The 16,965-nt window shown below is 47.7% G+C and overlaps 1 protein-coding gene across 13 annotated transcripts in view; it reads right to left on the bottom strand.

Annotated features, from left to right (window-relative positions):
• The window catches only part of AHCYL1 (adenosylhomocysteinase like 1), a 107,864-nt gene that overhangs the window by 45,600 nt on the left and 45,299 nt on the right, over positions 1 to 16,965 (bottom strand). For 7 of the 13 annotated variants that reach the window (XM_056557912.1, XM_056557913.1, XM_056557910.1 and 4 more), the window contains exons 3-5: positions 9,130 to 9,273; positions 8,932 to 9,032; positions 1,018 to 1,120 (exon numbers count right to left, since the gene is read on the bottom strand). In XM_056557912.1, coding sequence (XP_056413887.1) covers positions 1,018 to 1,120; positions 8,932 to 9,032; positions 9,130 to 9,273 — 348 coding nt within the window. The remainder of the gene's footprint in view (positions 1 to 1,017; positions 1,121 to 8,931; positions 9,033 to 9,129; positions 9,274 to 16,965) is intronic. The other 6 variants (XM_056557916.1, XM_056557914.1, XM_056557915.1 and 3 more) reach the window with 1 other exon arrangement.

Here is a 16,965-nt window from a genome sequence, read left to right as displayed (position 1 = left end):
CAAGGCATCATGAAATCTGAGGATCACCAATGGATTTTGGGTCACACTGTACAGCCCAGTGTCAGAAAGCTGGGTTTGCATCAGAGATCTTAGGTCTTCCAGCAGGACAATGACCCCAAACATACGTCAAAAAGCACCCAGAAATGTATGGCAACAAAGCGCTGAAGAGTTCTGAAGTGGCCGGCCATGAGGCCAAATCTAAATCCCATTGAACACCTGTGGAGAGATCTTAAAATTTCTGTTGGGAAAAGGCGCCCTTCCAATAAGAGAGAACTGGAGCAGTTTGCAAAGAAAGTGGTCCAACATTCCGGCTTAGAGGTGTAAGAAGCTTATTGATGGTTATAGGAAGCAACTGATTTCAGTAATTTTTTCCAAAGGGTGTGCAACCAAATATTAAGTTAAGGTGCCAATCATTTTGTCCAGCCCATTTTTGGAGTTTGGTGTGATATTATGTCCAATTTGCTTTTTTTCCTCCCATTTTTGGTTTAGTTCCAATACACACAAAGGGAATAAACATGTGTATAGCAAAAATTTCAAGGGTGCCAACATTTACAGCCATGACTGTATATACTCAATAAACATGTCTTAATTTGCCAGACCACAGTGATGAAGTTCCACAGTCACTACCTGGCCATGTCAGGCAATTATCACCATAACACTGAGGTACAATCCATACTGACATCGTCACTGCCTCCAGTGATTTCTGCCACAGCCATGTGTTCATCATCATTGCGGCCAAGCAAACAAAGACTGTCGATGTGCGGCTCACACAAAGGTTGTTTTGTACTATGAACTTCAGATGCTCTGTATTTCAGCTGACCTCTATGATTTTATAAAGATGTTTATCTAGTGATTAGATTGGTTATTATTAAAAACAATAATTTACACTTCATCCATTACATGTTCAAGTGCCACTAGCATTGGAAAGGTAAATGATTGACAAACTAGATAGATTTTTATTAAGGATCAAAAAAACTCCCAGAAAACCTTTACATATACCGTAACTCAGTCACTTACCTGTCTCTGCCAAAGCAGCAGCCACTTCATTCTGAGTGGAGTAAATATTACAAGCAGACCAGCGGCATTGGGCTCCGAGGGCACACAAAGTCTCAATTAGAACCTAAAAAATATTATGTGTTACCAACGTAACCCAAAATTCTCATAAACTAATATAACTGTATATGAATGTAAAAAATATAGTATAGGCATACATACAAGTGGTTAAACTATAGAATTATAATCTGATCTGGTCAAGTATATTGGTGCTTGTTTAATAAGCCTATTACACCTCTTGACAGGCTGGTTTGTGCCCCATACTTCCATTTTTGTCGTCTACACATCCCTCATTACCCGGGAATATGTGGAGAAATTAGGAGTCTTTTAACCTGCCTAAAACATGCGAAGAGCCAACAAACAAGCACAAGCACTGATCGCTGGCCCTATTACACAGGGTAATATCGGCATATTCACCCGATAAGCACCCTGTGTAATAGGACCCTTAGTCCCTTATCGGTGACTGACGGCTATGTGTATGTCTGCATGTTATCATGACATCCAACACTGGTAAACGGAGCATAGGGAGGTAAGGAGAGTTGGGGAAGTGCTCCCTTCAGAATTATGGTGGGATTACAGCAGTATTTTTTGTTATGTGATATAACCTCATAACAGCTTGTTATTTTCAAAGTTATAAAATTATTATTTTCCTTCCAACCTCAAGAGTCCCAGAGGCCCGGCTAAGTTATGGCATGCCAGCCTCCTCCTTTCCCCCTACCCCTTTGTGATTGATGTACAAGACTAAGGGGGATATTTATCAAAGCTGTCTATGTCCCGCATCAATATAGACCAAACTACATAGGGTTATGCTAGTCTATTGTACGCCTAATTTACCAAAAGGCGCAAGGCTCTTGATAAATTCTGTGCACAGACTTCGGGATCTATGCTTTAGACTGTATTAAAACCTGCTCCAACATGGTCTGACATTTCGGCGTACTTTCAGCCGATGCGACTTGTCGCTGAAAAGTCGCTTTTGATAAATTCAGCACCAATGCTTTTTCCAATGCATTTCCGTCTAAAATAGACAAGAATGCATCATGTTCTAAAAATCCTCTAGAGCAAAAGTCGCAAAAAAGTTGCACATATTTAGACTGCGACTTTCTGTGCGACAAATTTGGACAGGAAAAAACAGTCTAAATCCTTTGATAAATATCCCCCGAAGTGCTGAAAGCAAAACTCAGCGAGGGGAGGAGGAGGGAGGGAGGAAGCTTTCATGCTGCAGCTCAGCACAGGCTCTTAAGCTTATAAGAAAAACATAATTTTATAACTTTGCAAACAGTCCTAAGCTAAGAGACAGGTATTATTTGTTTTATCTTCCTTTTAGCCATCTGCCGTTGTCTGCAGCTCCGTGAGTGACGCTGCCAGAGCTGTGACTTGAATTTAATCGGACATCTTTGGAGAGACCTGAAAACTCGAAATCCAACTCGAACGAGGAGCTGCAGAAAATAATGGCAGAAAATCCCCAAATCCAGGTGAGTAAACCTTGTGGCATCATACCCAAGAAGACTGGAGGCTGTAATCGCTGCCAAAGGTGCTTCAACTACGTACTGAGTAAAGGGTCTGAATATTTATGTCAGTGCAATAAGGAGATTTTTTAACACTTACCGTAAAATCTCTTTCTCGAAGGATCCATTGGGGGACACAGACCGTGGGTGTATGCTGCTGTCTCTAGGAGGTATGACACTATGGCAACAAAGAAATCGGCTTCTCCCAGCAGGATAGGAGCAATAGGAGAGGACCGACAGGTCAAGGAAAAAACACGAACTGTCCGAGAACCAGAAGAAAAAATATAACTGAACACACCATCGGACAGAAAACCAAAGAGAAACCCAAAAGGGCGGGAGCTGTGTCCCCCAATGGATCCTTCGAGAAAGAGATTTTACGGTAAGTGTTAAAAAAATCTCCTTTTCTTTATCGGCTCCATTGGGGGACACAGACCGTGGGACGTACCAAAGCCGTCCCTTGGGTGGGCAGATAATCAGTTAAGCAGACGGCTGTTCCACTGCCGCCTGCAGCACTTTACGGCCCAGAATAGCATCAGCCAATGCGAAGGTATGAACCCGGTAGAACCTCGAGAAAGTGTGCAAAGACGACCAAGTAGCCGCCTTGCAAATCTGCGAGGCCGAGGCTTTGTTCTGGAGAGCCCAGGATGCCCCAACAGAAACAGGTAGAATGAGCCACAACCCTGAAAGGAGGAATCTTCCCCCTACAGCGATAGGCTTCCGAAATGGCAGACCAGATCCACCGATAAATGGTGGCCTTGGAAGCAGGTTGTCCCTTACGACGACCTTCCGTAAGGACGAAAAAGGAATCGCACTGACGAAACAAAGAACAGATAGAGAGGTAGGACCTAACAGCCCGAACCACATCCAGATTGTGGAGTAAGGATGAGAAGGAGCGGGACAAAAGGATGGAAGAACAATGTCCTCATTGAGATGAAAGGCCGAAATAACCTTAGACAAAAAGGAAGGATCTGGTCGGAAGACAACCTTGTCCTGGTGAATCACCAGAAACGGAGAACGGCAGGAGAGAGCTGCCAATTCAGACACCCTCCGAATGGAGGTGATAGCAACAAGAAACGCCACTTTCCAAGAAAAGAGGCGCAGGGACACCTCCCCTAAGGGGTTCAAGATGTTCACCTTGGAGGACACCCAGAACCAGATTCAAGTCCCAAGGGGGAGAAGGTGACCAATAAGGAGGGGCAGCATGTGCCACTCCTTGAAGGAAGGTCCGGACATGAGAATTAGAAGCCAGAGGACGCTGAAAAACAATAGAAAGGGCTGAAACCTGACCCTTAAGGGAACTGAGAGACAACCCCAGTTCCAATCCCGACTGCAAGAAGGAGAGAATACGGGGGACAGAAAAAGTAACAGGAGACAAGACCTGAGCTTCACACCAACGAAAATAAGACCGCCAGGTACGGTGGTAAATTTTCGCCGAGGAGGGCTTGCAAGCCCTGAGCATCTTGCGAATGACTTGGGAAGAGAAACCGCGGGCTCTCAAAACCGCGGTCTCAACCTCCACGCCATCAAATGCAGCGACTGTAAATTGGGGTGGCAAAGAGGACCCTTTGAAAGCAGGTTCGAACGAAGTGGAAGGCGCAGTGGAGTGTCGTCCAGGAGCCTGACCACGTCGGCGTACCACGACCTTCGGGCCAATCTGGAGCTACCAGTCTGGTGAGAACGTCCTCCACTTTGAGCTTCCTCAGAACCCTGGGAAGGAGCGGAAGGGGAGGGAACAGATAGGGCACAGCAAACCCCACACAAGGAATCACTAGGGCGTCCATGGCTAGAGGTCCACGTCTGGAATGCCCCAGAGATCGCAGATCTGCGCAAAGACCTCTGGATGTAGGGACCACTCACCGGGGTCGGCTGAGGAAGTCCGCTTCCCAGTTGAGCACATCTGGAATGTGAATCTCCGAAATGGCCGGAACCTTGTTTTCCGCCAGGATGAGAATCTTTGTCATCTCGGCCATGGCTGCCAAGCTGCGAGTGCCGCCTTGCCGACTTATGTAAGCTACGGCCGTGGCTTTGTCAGACTGGACGTGGACAGGGCGGGACTGAAGCAGGGACTCCCAATGAAGAAGACAAAGAAGAATCGCCTTCAGCTCCAAGATGTTTATCAGAAGAAGGGCTTCCCGGGGAGACCAGAGGCCTTGAACCGTCCAGTCCCTGAACACATCACCCCAGCCCAACAGACTGGCATCCGTTGTAACTACCTGCCAGTGGAGGGAAAGAAATGATCACCCCTGAAGAAGAAGGGGGAATCGGAGCCACCAGAGCAGAGACTGACGGATCCGACGAGGGAGAGCAATCTTGCGATCGAGAGACAGAGGAGATCTGTCCCATCGAGAGAGAATCGCCAGTTGAAGGGGACGGTAATGAAACTGGGCCAAGGCTATGGCTCCCATGGCCGCTACCATCCGACCCAAGATTTCCATGCAAATGCGGATGGGCCTGGGCCCGAAGAGAGCGGACTCCTGACAGGAGCGCCAGACGTTTTTCCGGCGGAAGGCAAATCCGGGCAGAGGCCGTGTTGAATTGAAGTCCCAAGAAGATCAGAGACTGAGTGGGAGAGAGGACAGACCTGTCCTGGTTGACCATCCACCCAAAGCGATTCAGGGTCTGGAGAGTGGGATCCACATTCTCCAGAGTCTGGACTCTGGTGGAAGCCTTGATGAGAAGGTCGTCCAGGTAAGGGAGCACTGAGACTCCTCTCGACTCCAACAGGGCCATCACTGGCTCAAGGATCTTGGTAAAGACCCAGGGAGCAGTGGCCAGATCAAAGGGTAGGGCTACGAATTGAAAATGCCCCTCCGGAACCGCAAAGCGGAGGTACCGCTGATGGCCGGGAAATATTGGAACATGAAGGTAGGCATCCTTGATGTCCACCAAAGAAACTCCCCTTGTTCCATGGATGCCACTACCGAACGGAGAGATTCCATTCAGAAGTGGCGGATGAGAAGATGACGGTTGAGACGCTTGAGGTTCAGAATTGGTCGCACAGAACCGCCTTTCTTGGGGACCACAAAAAGATTGGAATAGAAACCCTGAAAAAGTTCCCCTGGAGGAACGGAGACAATAACTCCCTGGAGGAGCAGGAACTGGAGGGCCTCCCGAAACTGCTTCACCAGAGAAGGAGACCGGGGGGCTAGGGGCTGAAAAAAACGATCTCGGAAGGGAGGCAAATTCGATTCGGTATCCGTTGGACACCACGTTTCTGACCCAAGAGTCCTGAATGTGTGCGGTCCAGATGTCTTGCCAAAAAGACGGGTACCAGTAAAAGGAAGCTCGGTGAGAGACCTTTTGGAGTGGGCATCCGCATCCCACGCCTTAAGCCACATGGAGCTGCGGAGGGCCGCTAGGAGACCCATGGCAAAGGCAACACAATGGACTGACTGAATGGAAGCTGTGCACAGAAAGTCCCCAGCTTTAGAGCATTGGAGAACCAAAGCAAAAAGATCCTCTGGAGGGGAATCCCGCCAGGATACCCTGACGGAGTTTTGAGCACCACACCGAAAGGGCTTTGGACACCCATGCAGAGGCGAAGGTGGGAAGCAGAGAAGAGCCTGCTGCTTCAGAGGCAAACTTCGCTAAGGACTCCACCTTCTTGTCTGTTGAGTCCTTGCAGGCAGCCGCATCTGCTAGCGGCAGTGTAGTAGCCTTAGAGAGGCGGGAAATTGGTGGATCCACTGAGGGAGGGGAAACCACCTTATAGGCAAGATCCTTGGCAAATGGGTAACGCACTTGAACCTTCTTCATTCCCGGGAACCTCTTGTCCGGATTTCTCCATGCACAATCCAGAAGGGTGTCAAATTCAGCTTGAGAGCTGAACCTTTAAGGTGCCGGTTTTAGCACGATGAAAGGATACTTCAGGAGTCACGTCCGAAGATCCTGGGTCCTCTAAGTGAAAGGTGTCTCTTATGGCCACAACCAATGAGTTCACCGTTTCAACTGTATCCGAGCGGTCCTCCGAGTCAGATGCTGATTCGGAAGCCTCATCCGCCAGTTCAACAGGAGTATGTGAACGAGTGGAGGCAGCCCTGGAGGGGGGCGACCCTGACCGGGTACGCGGCTCTGGCGAGGCAGAGTGGCGACTCCGGGAACGTCCTCTGGAGGAGCGACGTCTGTGACCAGACGACACGGGGGGGGGGCGAGACCCACGGGGGGAGCGCCCACGTCTACCTAAAGACTCAATGTAAGAGTCAGAAGAAGCACCCCTAGTACGCTTGCGAGAGCATGAGGCTTGTGGAGAAGAGGAGCAGGACAACACGTCACGGGAGGCCTCAGCCACCGAACGGGAGACTTGAGTCAAGTCAGCCATATACTGGGATAGGAAGAAACCCAGGCTGGAGGGGCGGCCGAATCCACCAGAACTGTAAGAGCATCCGGGGGAGCTAGGGGGTCTGGGGGAGCAGTGGAGCAGGCAGAACTAGTGGGTTCAGCAGAACCAGGCATTTTGGAATTACATGTCATACAGACAAAATAGGAGACTAAAGTCCAGTTGTCTGTTTAGAGGGAGGAACAGTTCTGTGTTCCCTGTAGCAGCTGCTGTGATGAAACTGCGCTCTATGTAGACAGAGAGGAGAACAGACAAGCTAATAGCTGGAGAGGGGCGTGCCTGGAGCAGGGGCACTGTCTGATTGGCCCCTGCCACGTGCATCGCGCGCACAGCGCTGATTGGAGGACGATTCGCGCCTCCAGTAAGCTCCAGCGGCCCTGTGGGCGGAGCTATAGCACCCCGGCCGCCGAAATGCCGATGAAGAAGAATAATAATGGCGCCCGCTCCTTGCCCCGAGCGCACATGTCGTCCGCATATGCACTCGCAGGGAAGTGAGCGGGCAAGACTGATATGCGCTGGCAGCAGTCTGCTGCAGAAGTGAAATTAAGTCGACGCTTCATGCGCCCATACAGTACAAGTGCCATGGCTGTCAGCCGCATAGTAACACACGAGTGCATAGAAAAAACTAAGCCATTCATCCCAATACGCCACTGCTCTCCCCAGAATAATAAAGATTAAGCCCCTAGCACAGGCCAGCCCCATTAGACCCTGAAAGGTGGGCCAAAAACTGAGGGTCTCCAGAGGTTGCGAGTCAGCAACTAAGGAAGAAAGGAATATATATACTCACCTCAGTCAGAAGAACTTACCTAATGGAGTCTTCTGTGGAGTCTTCAGTCAGCTTTTTGTCACCTGCATCACGCCGAGCTACCATGTGCGAGCGAGGCGAGCAGGGAAATAGGGGGACCCGGACCTATGAGGTACAACCCCAGGCGCTGACCTTTGGCGAGAGGGGGTGAACAGTGCATATACGCAATGTCTGTGCCCTCTCAATCGCAATGGGGAAACAGTGAGCCGCAGTTCCAGAGTCCCCACCTGAAAACATGAAAGAAAAAGGAATAAAAAAACACATTCCCTAACTAGGAAAATAATAAAACCGAATACCTGGTCTGGAGAATTCCAGACCATGTCCACCTCTTTCAGACACTAAGCTAAAACTGATTAGCTCAGGGCCTGGAGGCGGGTATATCCTGCTGGGAGAAGCCGACTTCTTTGTTGCCATAGTGTCACAACTCCTAGAGACAGCAGCATACACCCACGGTCTGTGTCCCCCAATGGAGCCGATAGAGAAATTTTAGTTTTTCTTTTTCATACATTGGCAAGTCTGCAACATAACAAAATGTGAAAAAGTAAAAAGGTCTAAAAATTTTCTGATTGCATTACGCTACTGACAATAGCTATCTTGGAATCTCCAAACTTGCCATAGATACAGTTAAACTAACTATTCCAAAGATCTGTGGGTGTCTAAGCAATTAGACGCTTATTGACGCTGGCTAGGTCATCACTTACTATAATAGGAAAACCACTTTGCAGTTGCCCATAGCAACCAATAAAATGGCTTCTTTCACTTTTCAGAGGCCATTTTACAAATGAAAGAAACAATCCGATTGGCTACTACAGGCAACTGCACCACTCTTCCTCTACACAGGTCTGATAAATGTCCACCATATTCTCTACTCTGGATTGTATTACACTTTATGGTAACATAAACTTTCAACACCAATAATTACTAGTTTTATATTAATAAACTTAATAATTTGCCAGCACAGTCTACAAAGTGTCTCTCTGAAATGTTTACTCAAGAAATGTAAACTCATTTTACAACTGACAGTTTTAGATAAAAACAGTTGGAGCAATATTTCTTTCTTTGGTCAAGAAGTCTACAGTCTACAGCAGTATTTCCCAACTAGGGTGCCTCCAGCTGTTGCAAAACTTCAACCCGGAGGCTGTCTGGGCATGCTGGGAGTTGTCATTTTACAACAGCTGGAGGCACCCGGTTGGGAAATACTGGTCTACAGTGTTTATTCCAGATGTACTAACCCCAGTTTGTGCTGTAATGTGTGTGCATCCAACTATCTTCGCTCCAGCTAGCGGTTTCTCCCCTTGTGCTCTTTTTCTTAAAGAGATTAGAGCAGTCATTTCTGTAAACATTTATAAAGGGAAACATATTAATATTGACTAATGATAAACTATTTAAAGTAAGGAGTCAATTCTTTCTCTTTGAATATTAGCAGTCACCTTGCTCTGCAATCTCAATCTCTCTCCTTCCAAACTCAGCTTGCTTTATGTTCTTGATGCAGAAGTCACTGCTGCCTTTGGAGGTGGTTTGCTGCTTGTCACGAGGAGACGTCTCATCATCTGAACTGTCTGTGTAGGAGGCAACTAACAGTAGAACAATGCATATAAATTAAGACATCTTAAGTGTTGCCAAAACTATTAATTGTATCTTTGTGCTTTAAAGGGGTACTCCGGTGGAAATTATTTTTTTTTTAAAATCAACTGGTGCCAAAATTTTATACAGGGGGCGTGGCCTGAATGGCGGGTAGAGCGTTCGCACTTTGCAGTGCTCCCGCTAGCCCGACTCCTTATTACCCTGAATTAGTTCCTCTGTGGGCCCTTACTCACCCGATTGGAGCCCTTGGTGCAGGGGTGACTTGGCTGTGGCTGCCGGAGGCTATTGTGGCTGCCGGGTGGAGGATCCTGCAGAGTCGCAGGAGCGGCTGTTCTGAGGAGCGGGCGGTGGTGCATCCTGAGGACAAGTGGACAGGTGCTATTGGAGACCGGAGGAGCCTGTGAGTGTGCGCTGACGCAGGGGCGGTTTGTGACGGGGACGGCATATCAGAGCCTGCAAGCCGGAGCTCCGCCATTGCTGGGCTACGTGGGAGGAGCTACCTTGTTATTGTGGTGACTCCCACGCCTGGACTGATTGGCGGGCGTGTGCTAGTGCTCCAGTGGGCTTGCTCCTGCAGCTGCTGTGGGGAGAGAGTGCTGGGGGTTCCCATTTACCCTGCCATATCTGTGGACTTCTGCACTGGCCTGCAGTCACCTGGAAGAGCTGTTATAGAGGTGGCTGGCTTCCCTAGTTAACCCGCTGCTGCCTGGCTGGAGAACGCTGCTGTCTACTGGCATCTGCTGCTGGAACACTGGAGGTCTCCTGAATATACCTACCCTGGGCTGAACAGTAAGGGCAACTGACAATGCTTTATTCTCTCACTGCCTCTGGGATACCTGCAATACTGGATCTTGTTGTGGTGAGCCTGCCTGCATCATAGCTATAGCTGGAATTAACTGTATTGCTACTACCCTCCTGTGTAATCTGAAGAGAGTTGCAATGCCTGGTTGGGCTGGCCCTGTGCACCACCCATGCTGCTGGTCCTAGTGGGGCTGATTCTGCCCGCCTTCAACTTGTGCATACAGTGAGACTTGCTGTGAGGCTGCTGACATTCTGTGGGCTCTGCTGTGGGCTGTTGGATCCTGCTGTTCTTGCTCCGGTTACCTGGACTCTGCTGCTCAGCTGAGACTTGTGGTGTCTACATTACAGCTGATTGTTATCCTACAGGAGATATGGGTGGCTAACGGAACAAGACTAAAAAATCTAAACAAATGGCCGCAAGGCAATTGTCAGAGAAAGATGCATTTTCAGATGAGGGTCATTCCCAGGCTGGCGGACATTCCAGGTGGGATTCATGTGTTCCCACTCCTCTGGTTTCTAAGGTTTCTACACATTTTGCCAAGGCCCTCAGTCAATTCTCCATGCCTGCGGAGGTTGTGGATAGAACCTTGTCCAAGCCCTCTCCATGATTTCGGGTTGTCCTAGCCCTGAAGCGCGGTGTTCTCCACCACATACTTCCTGCCATGCTGAGTATATTGATCAACAATTTAATCATTTGCTTGCAGCCTTTACTTCGTATCAAACTATGATGGTGTCCAAGGTGGATGAAAGACAAGAATTCGTTATCCTCCATCATGAGAAGCAGAAGCTGCAGGAATGCACTGGAGAAGTGTAGCGCAAGCACTCAGCTGTTGAAGATACCCTCCATCCTTTGCCTGAACAGATGTCCTCAGTACAGTCATGGCCATGAATGTTGGCTCCCCTGAACTTTTTCAAGAAAATGAAGTATTTCTCACAGAAAAGGATTGCAGTAACACGTTTTGCTATACACATGGAAGGAATCTCCAAACTTGGGAGGAAAAAAAGCAAATTGGACATAATGTCACACCAAACTCCAAAAATGGGCTGGACAAAATTATTAGCACCCTTAACTTAATATTTGGTTGCACACCCTTTGGAAAAAATAACTGAAATCAGTCACTTCCTATAACCATCAATAAGCTTCTTACACCTTTCAGCCAAAATGTTGGACCACTCTTCCTTTGCAAACTGCTCCAGGTCTCTCTTATTGGAAGGACGCCTTTTCCCAACTGCAATTTTAAGATCTCTCCAGAGGTGTTCAATGGGATTCAGAACTGGACTCATTGCTGGCCACTTCAGAACTCTCCAGTGCTCTGTTGCCATCCATTTCTTTGGGGTCATTGTCCTGCTGCTGCTTTCTGACACTGGGCTGTACAGACCCAAAATCCGTTGGTAATCCTCAGATTTCATGATGCCTTGCTCACATTCAAGGCACCCAGTGCCAGAGGCAGCAAAACAACCCCAAAACATCATTGAACCTCCACCATATTTCATTGTAGGTACTGTGTTCTTCTCTTTGTAGGCCTCATTCTGTTTTCGGTACCCAGTAAAATGATTTGCTTTACCAAAAAGTTATATCTTGGTCTCATCTGTCCACAAGACTGTTCCCCAGAAGGATTTTGGCTTACTCAAGTTCATTTTGGCAAAATGTAGTCTTGCTTATTGTGTCTCTGTGTCACCAGTGGGGTCTTCTGCCATAGCGTTTCCTTTCATTTAAATGTCAACGGATAGTTCACGCTGACACTGATGCTCCTTGAGCCTGCAGGACAGCTTAAATATCTTTGGAACTTGTTTGGGACTGCTTATCCACCCTCCGGACTATCCTGCGTTGACACCTTTCATCAATTTTTCTCTTCCGTCCACGCCCAGGGAGATTAGCTACAGTGCCATGGGTTGCAAACTTCTTGATAATGTTGCGCACTGTGGACAAACGCAAATCTAGATCTCTGGAGATGGACTTGTAACCTTGAAATTGTTGATATTTTTCCACAATTTTGGTTCTCAAGTCCTCAGACAGTTATCTTCTCCTCTTTCTGTTGTCCATGCTTAGTGTGGCACACCCAGACACACAATTCAAATACTAAGTGAACCTCTCTCCTTTTCATCTGCTTTCAGGTTTGATTTTTATATTGCCCACAGCTGTTACTTGCCCCAGGTGAGTTTAAAGGAGCATCACATGCTTGAAACAATCTTATTTTTCCACAATTTTGAAAGGGTGCCAATAATTTTGTCCAGCCCATTTTTGGAGTTTGGTGTGACATTATGTCCAATTAGCTTTTTTTCTTCCCTTTTTTTGGTTTAGTTCCAATACACACAAAGGGAAAAAACATGTGTTACTGAAATCCTTTTCTGTGAGATATACTTCATTTTCTTGAAAGATTTCAGGGCTGCCAACATTTACGGCCATGACTATACAGCGCCAAATTACACAAGTTCTTGAGCGGGCGGATGACCTGGAAAACAGACTTAGGCATAACAATATACGTCTGGTGGGACTGCCTGAGAAAACGGAGGGCTCTGTTCCTGTGGGCTTTCTGGAATCCTAGCTTAAGGAAATACTACCCGCTGACACCTTCTCACCTTACGTTACTGTAGAGAGGGCGCATAGGGTCCCGGCTAGACCCCTTCCGCTGGGAGGCCCTCCCAGACCGTTCTTGGTGAAATTGCTTCATTAATCTGACAGAGACGCTATCCTGCGGGCGGTTCGCATCAAAGGAAAGGTGTGCTTTAATGACTCCAGGGTTGCCTTCTATCCGGACTTCTCCGTTGAACTCCGTAAACAGAGGATTACATTTATGGAAGTCCATCTTCGCCTGTGTACTAAAGGATACCGTAATGCGATGCTGTTCCCGGCCAGGCTTTAGGTGGTGTATGGAGTGACTGCACTGTTCTTTACGTCGCCAGCTGAGGCGCAGCAGTTGGTGGACGCTGCACCTGTGGCGGGACCTCCGGACTGACTTACATGTCAAGACTCCTGCTGCTCCCTTTTGTTAGTTACTCTTGTTAGGCTAGGGAGTTAGGATTGCTATCTAAGGTTTCCCTGCTAAGAGAAAACCTGCAGACGCTCATCTACAATTATCTGACCAGTTAAAGGGGCTCTTTAGTGAGTACTTGAGTTCTTGCTACTGCCCATCTGTTAGAGTTTAGGGTCTAGGTCTGCACGAGTTCCCAGTGTTAGACAGGGTTTAATGGGAATGTTATTGCTATATTTTGCATTTGTTTTTGTGTTGTTTTGGTCTAATGTTTTTATGTCTGCTGTGTTGGTGTGTATGTGGTATGTGTGGTCCGTGTTCCCGAAGAGCCCCCCAGGTAGAAGTTTTTAGCCTGGTTGGTTTTTACTGATATCTTTTATTCTCTATTGGGATTATGGGGACGCTTCAGATATTGAGTTGGAATGTCAGACGTCTCAACTCTAAGTTAAAAAAATCTCTGTGTTTAGATTTTGTCAAACGCCAGGCCCCATATTTGATTTGTCTCCAGAAAACACACATCACGGGGCAAAAATTCTTAGCCCTTAAGAGGGCATAGATTGCGAGGGGTTATCATTCCACTTACTCTTCTTCCACTAGGGGGTGTCACTGTTAGTGTCTAAATCCCTCCCCCTGGTAACTGAAAAGGTGGCTTGTGACCATTTTAGAAGATTTGTGATTGTCCACTGCTCCTTACATGCCTTTAGTTTTCTCCTTGTGTCAGTGTATGTCCCCCCTCCGTTTCATGTTAATGTCTTAGAGTGTATTAAGTCTAAAATGCTTACATTTCCCTCTCTTCCTGTTCGTATTATAGGCGATTTTAACCCCTTAAGGACCAAGGACGTATGAGTACGTCCTTGGTCCCGCTCCCGAAATATAATGCGGGGTTCCACGGTGACCCCGCATCATATCACGGTGGGCCCGGCGTCATAGTGAAGCCGGGACCCGCCAATAGCGCGCGGCACTGATTAACCCTTTAGCCGCGCGCTCAAAGCTGAGCCACGCGGCTAAAAGTGAAAGTAAAAAGTGCCGATTAGCTCAGTGGGCTGTTCGGGATAGCCGCGGCGAAATCGCGAACAGCTGACAGGACAGCCGGAGGGTCCCTACCTGCCTTCTCGCTGTCCGATCGCCGAATGACTGCTCAGTGCCTGAGATCCAGGCATGAGCAGTCAAGCGGCAGAATCATCGATCACTGGTTTCTTATGAGAAACCAGTGATCATTGTAAAAGATCAGTGTGTGCAGTGTTATAGGTCCCTATGGGAGCCATAACACTGCAAAAAAAAAAAGTGAATAAAAATCATTTAACCCCTCCCCTATTAAAAGTTTGAATCACCCCCCTTTTCCCATAAAAAAAAAAAATACAGTGTAAATTAAAATAAAAAAACATATGTGGTATCGCCGAGTGCGGAAATGTCCAAATTATAAAAATATATAGTTAATTAAACCGCATGGTCAATGGTGTACGCGCAAAAAAATTCCAAAGTCCAAAATAGTGCATTTTTGGTCACTCTTTACATCATGAAAAAATGAATAAAAAGCGATCAATAAGTCCTATCAATGCAAAAATTGTACCGTTAAAACCTCAGATCACGACGCAAAAAATTAGCCCTCATACCGCCCTATACGTGGAAAAATAAAAAAGTTATAGGGGTCAGAAGATGACAATTTTAAACATCTTAATTTTCCTGCATGAAGTTATGATTTTTTCCAGAAGTCCGACAAAATCAAACCTATATAAGTAGGGTATCATTTTAATCGTATGAACCTACAGAATAAAGATAAGGTGTCATTTTTACCGAAAAATTTACTACGTAGAAACGGAAGCCCCCAAAAGTTACAAAACAGCTTTTTTTCCCAATTTTGTCTCACAATAATTTTTTTCCCGTTTCACCGTAGATTTTTGGGCAAAATGACTGACGTCATTACAAAGTAGAATTGGTGGTGCAAAAAATAAGCAATCATATGGATTTTTAGGTGCAAAATTGAAAGAGTTATGATTTTTTAAAGGCAAGGAGCAAACAACGAAAGTGCAAAAACGGAAAAAACCCCGGTCCTTAAGGGGTTAATGTAGTTCCGGATCCAAGTGTAGATCGCACTGGTGTGGTGGATTCTGGCTCTCCTGGTCTTAATGCCTGGAGTTCTGCATTGTCTCTTACTGAGGTATGGCGCTGGAAGCACCCGTCTGACCCAGTGTTCTCCTTTTATTCAGCAGTCCACAAAACTTACTCCAGAACTGATCTGGCGTATGCTTCATCAGATCTTCTGTATATGGTAAGAGATGTCACGTACACCACTAGGGGGATCTCAGACCACTCAGCTCTTATACTCACCCTATGTTTGGCCCTAGTCGTTCCTCTAGAATTTGGTGTATGTATCCCGGCTGGCTGCAGGAGGAGGTTTGGTGGCTTGAAGCTCATAATTGTTTTTGGGAACATAACAGGTCTCACCCCGACAAATTAGTGCAGTGGTATGCTTATAAGGTGCATGTTAGGGGTGCATTTATGGCAGGGGTTGCGGGGCAGAGGATTGCTTATTCTGCTAGGGAGCGGGCATTGCAGATGGAGATTGGGGTTTTGGAGGCAGAGAGGTGAGAAACCCTTCCCCCGAAGTAGAGAGGAATTGGGTTAAGGCCCAGAGAGCTTTATTGATTAATCAGAAAGAGAGAATTCAGAAGAGGATGGTGGTTGGAGATACAAATGGTAAGCTGCTGGCGTATTTAGCTAGGGAGAGTAGGCCGGTGGTATCCATTCCTTGTATTAAAGGAGAATCTGGGGTGTTGGAGATGGGCCCACTAGTTATTAAAGGGTACCTCTCATCAAAAAAACTTTTGATATATTATAGATTAATGTATGCAGAATAACTTTACAATTGCATGTTATTAAAAAATATGCTTCTTTCTATTTAATTTTCCACTTTGAAGAAATGACCACTGGGGGTCTCCCTACCAGTCCTGGCAGCAAGCATTTCAGACTCATGCTGGAGTCCTAAACACTACAAGCTGCCAGTCTGCTTTGTTCACAAAGGAGAACACTTAGAGCTGCCAGCCTGCTTTGTTCACAGCCTGTTTGGCTGTAAACAAAGCAGGCTGGCAGCTCTGAGTGTTTAGGACTCAAGCATGAGTGTCACGATGCCGGCTGGCAGGAGGTGGATCCTCTGTGCCAGAGAGGGATTGGCGTGGACCGTGCTAGTGGACCGGTTCTAAGTTACTACTGGTGTTCACCAGAGCCCGCCGCAAAGCGGGATGGTCTTGCTGCGGCGGTAGTAACCAGGTCGTATCCACTAGCAACGGCTCAACCTCTCTGACTGCTGAAGATAGGCGCGGTACAAGGGAGTAGACAAAAGCAAGGTCGGACGTAGCAGAAGGTCGGGGCAGGCAGTAAGGATCGTAGTCAGGGGCAACGGCAGGAGGTCTGGAACACAGGCTAGGAACACACAAGGGAACGCTTTCACTAGGCACAAGGGCAACAAGATCCGGCGAGGGAGTGCAGGGGAAGTGAGGTATACATAGGGAGTGCACAGGTGAAGACACTAATTGGAACCACTGCGCCAATCAGTGGCGCAGTGGCCCTTTAAATCGCAGAGACCCGGCGCGCCCTAGGGAGCGGGGCCGCGCGCGCCGGGACAGGACCGAGGGAGAGCGAGTCAGGTACGGAAGCCGGGGTGCGCATCGCGAGCGGGCGCCACCCGCATCGCGAATCGCATCCCGGCTGGAGGCGGTATCGCAGCGCACCCGGTCAGTGGATCTGACCGGGGCGCTGCCGTAGCGAGGATGTTGCGAGCGCTCCGGGGAGGAGCGGGGACCTGGAGCGCTCGGCGTAACAGTACCCCCCCCCCTTGGGTCTCCCCCTCTTCTTAGAGCCTGAGAACCTGAGGACCAGACTTTTATCTAGGATATTGTCCTCAGGTTCCCA

Source organism: Hyla sarda, chromosome 2 (genome assembly GCF_029499605.1).
Source record: "Hyla sarda isolate aHylSar1 chromosome 2, aHylSar1.hap1, whole genome shotgun sequence".
In the NCBI taxonomy this organism is placed as follows: Eukaryota; Metazoa; Chordata; class Amphibia; order Anura; family Hylidae; genus Hyla; species Hyla sarda.
This window is presented reverse-complemented; position numbering and strand designations above follow the sequence as displayed.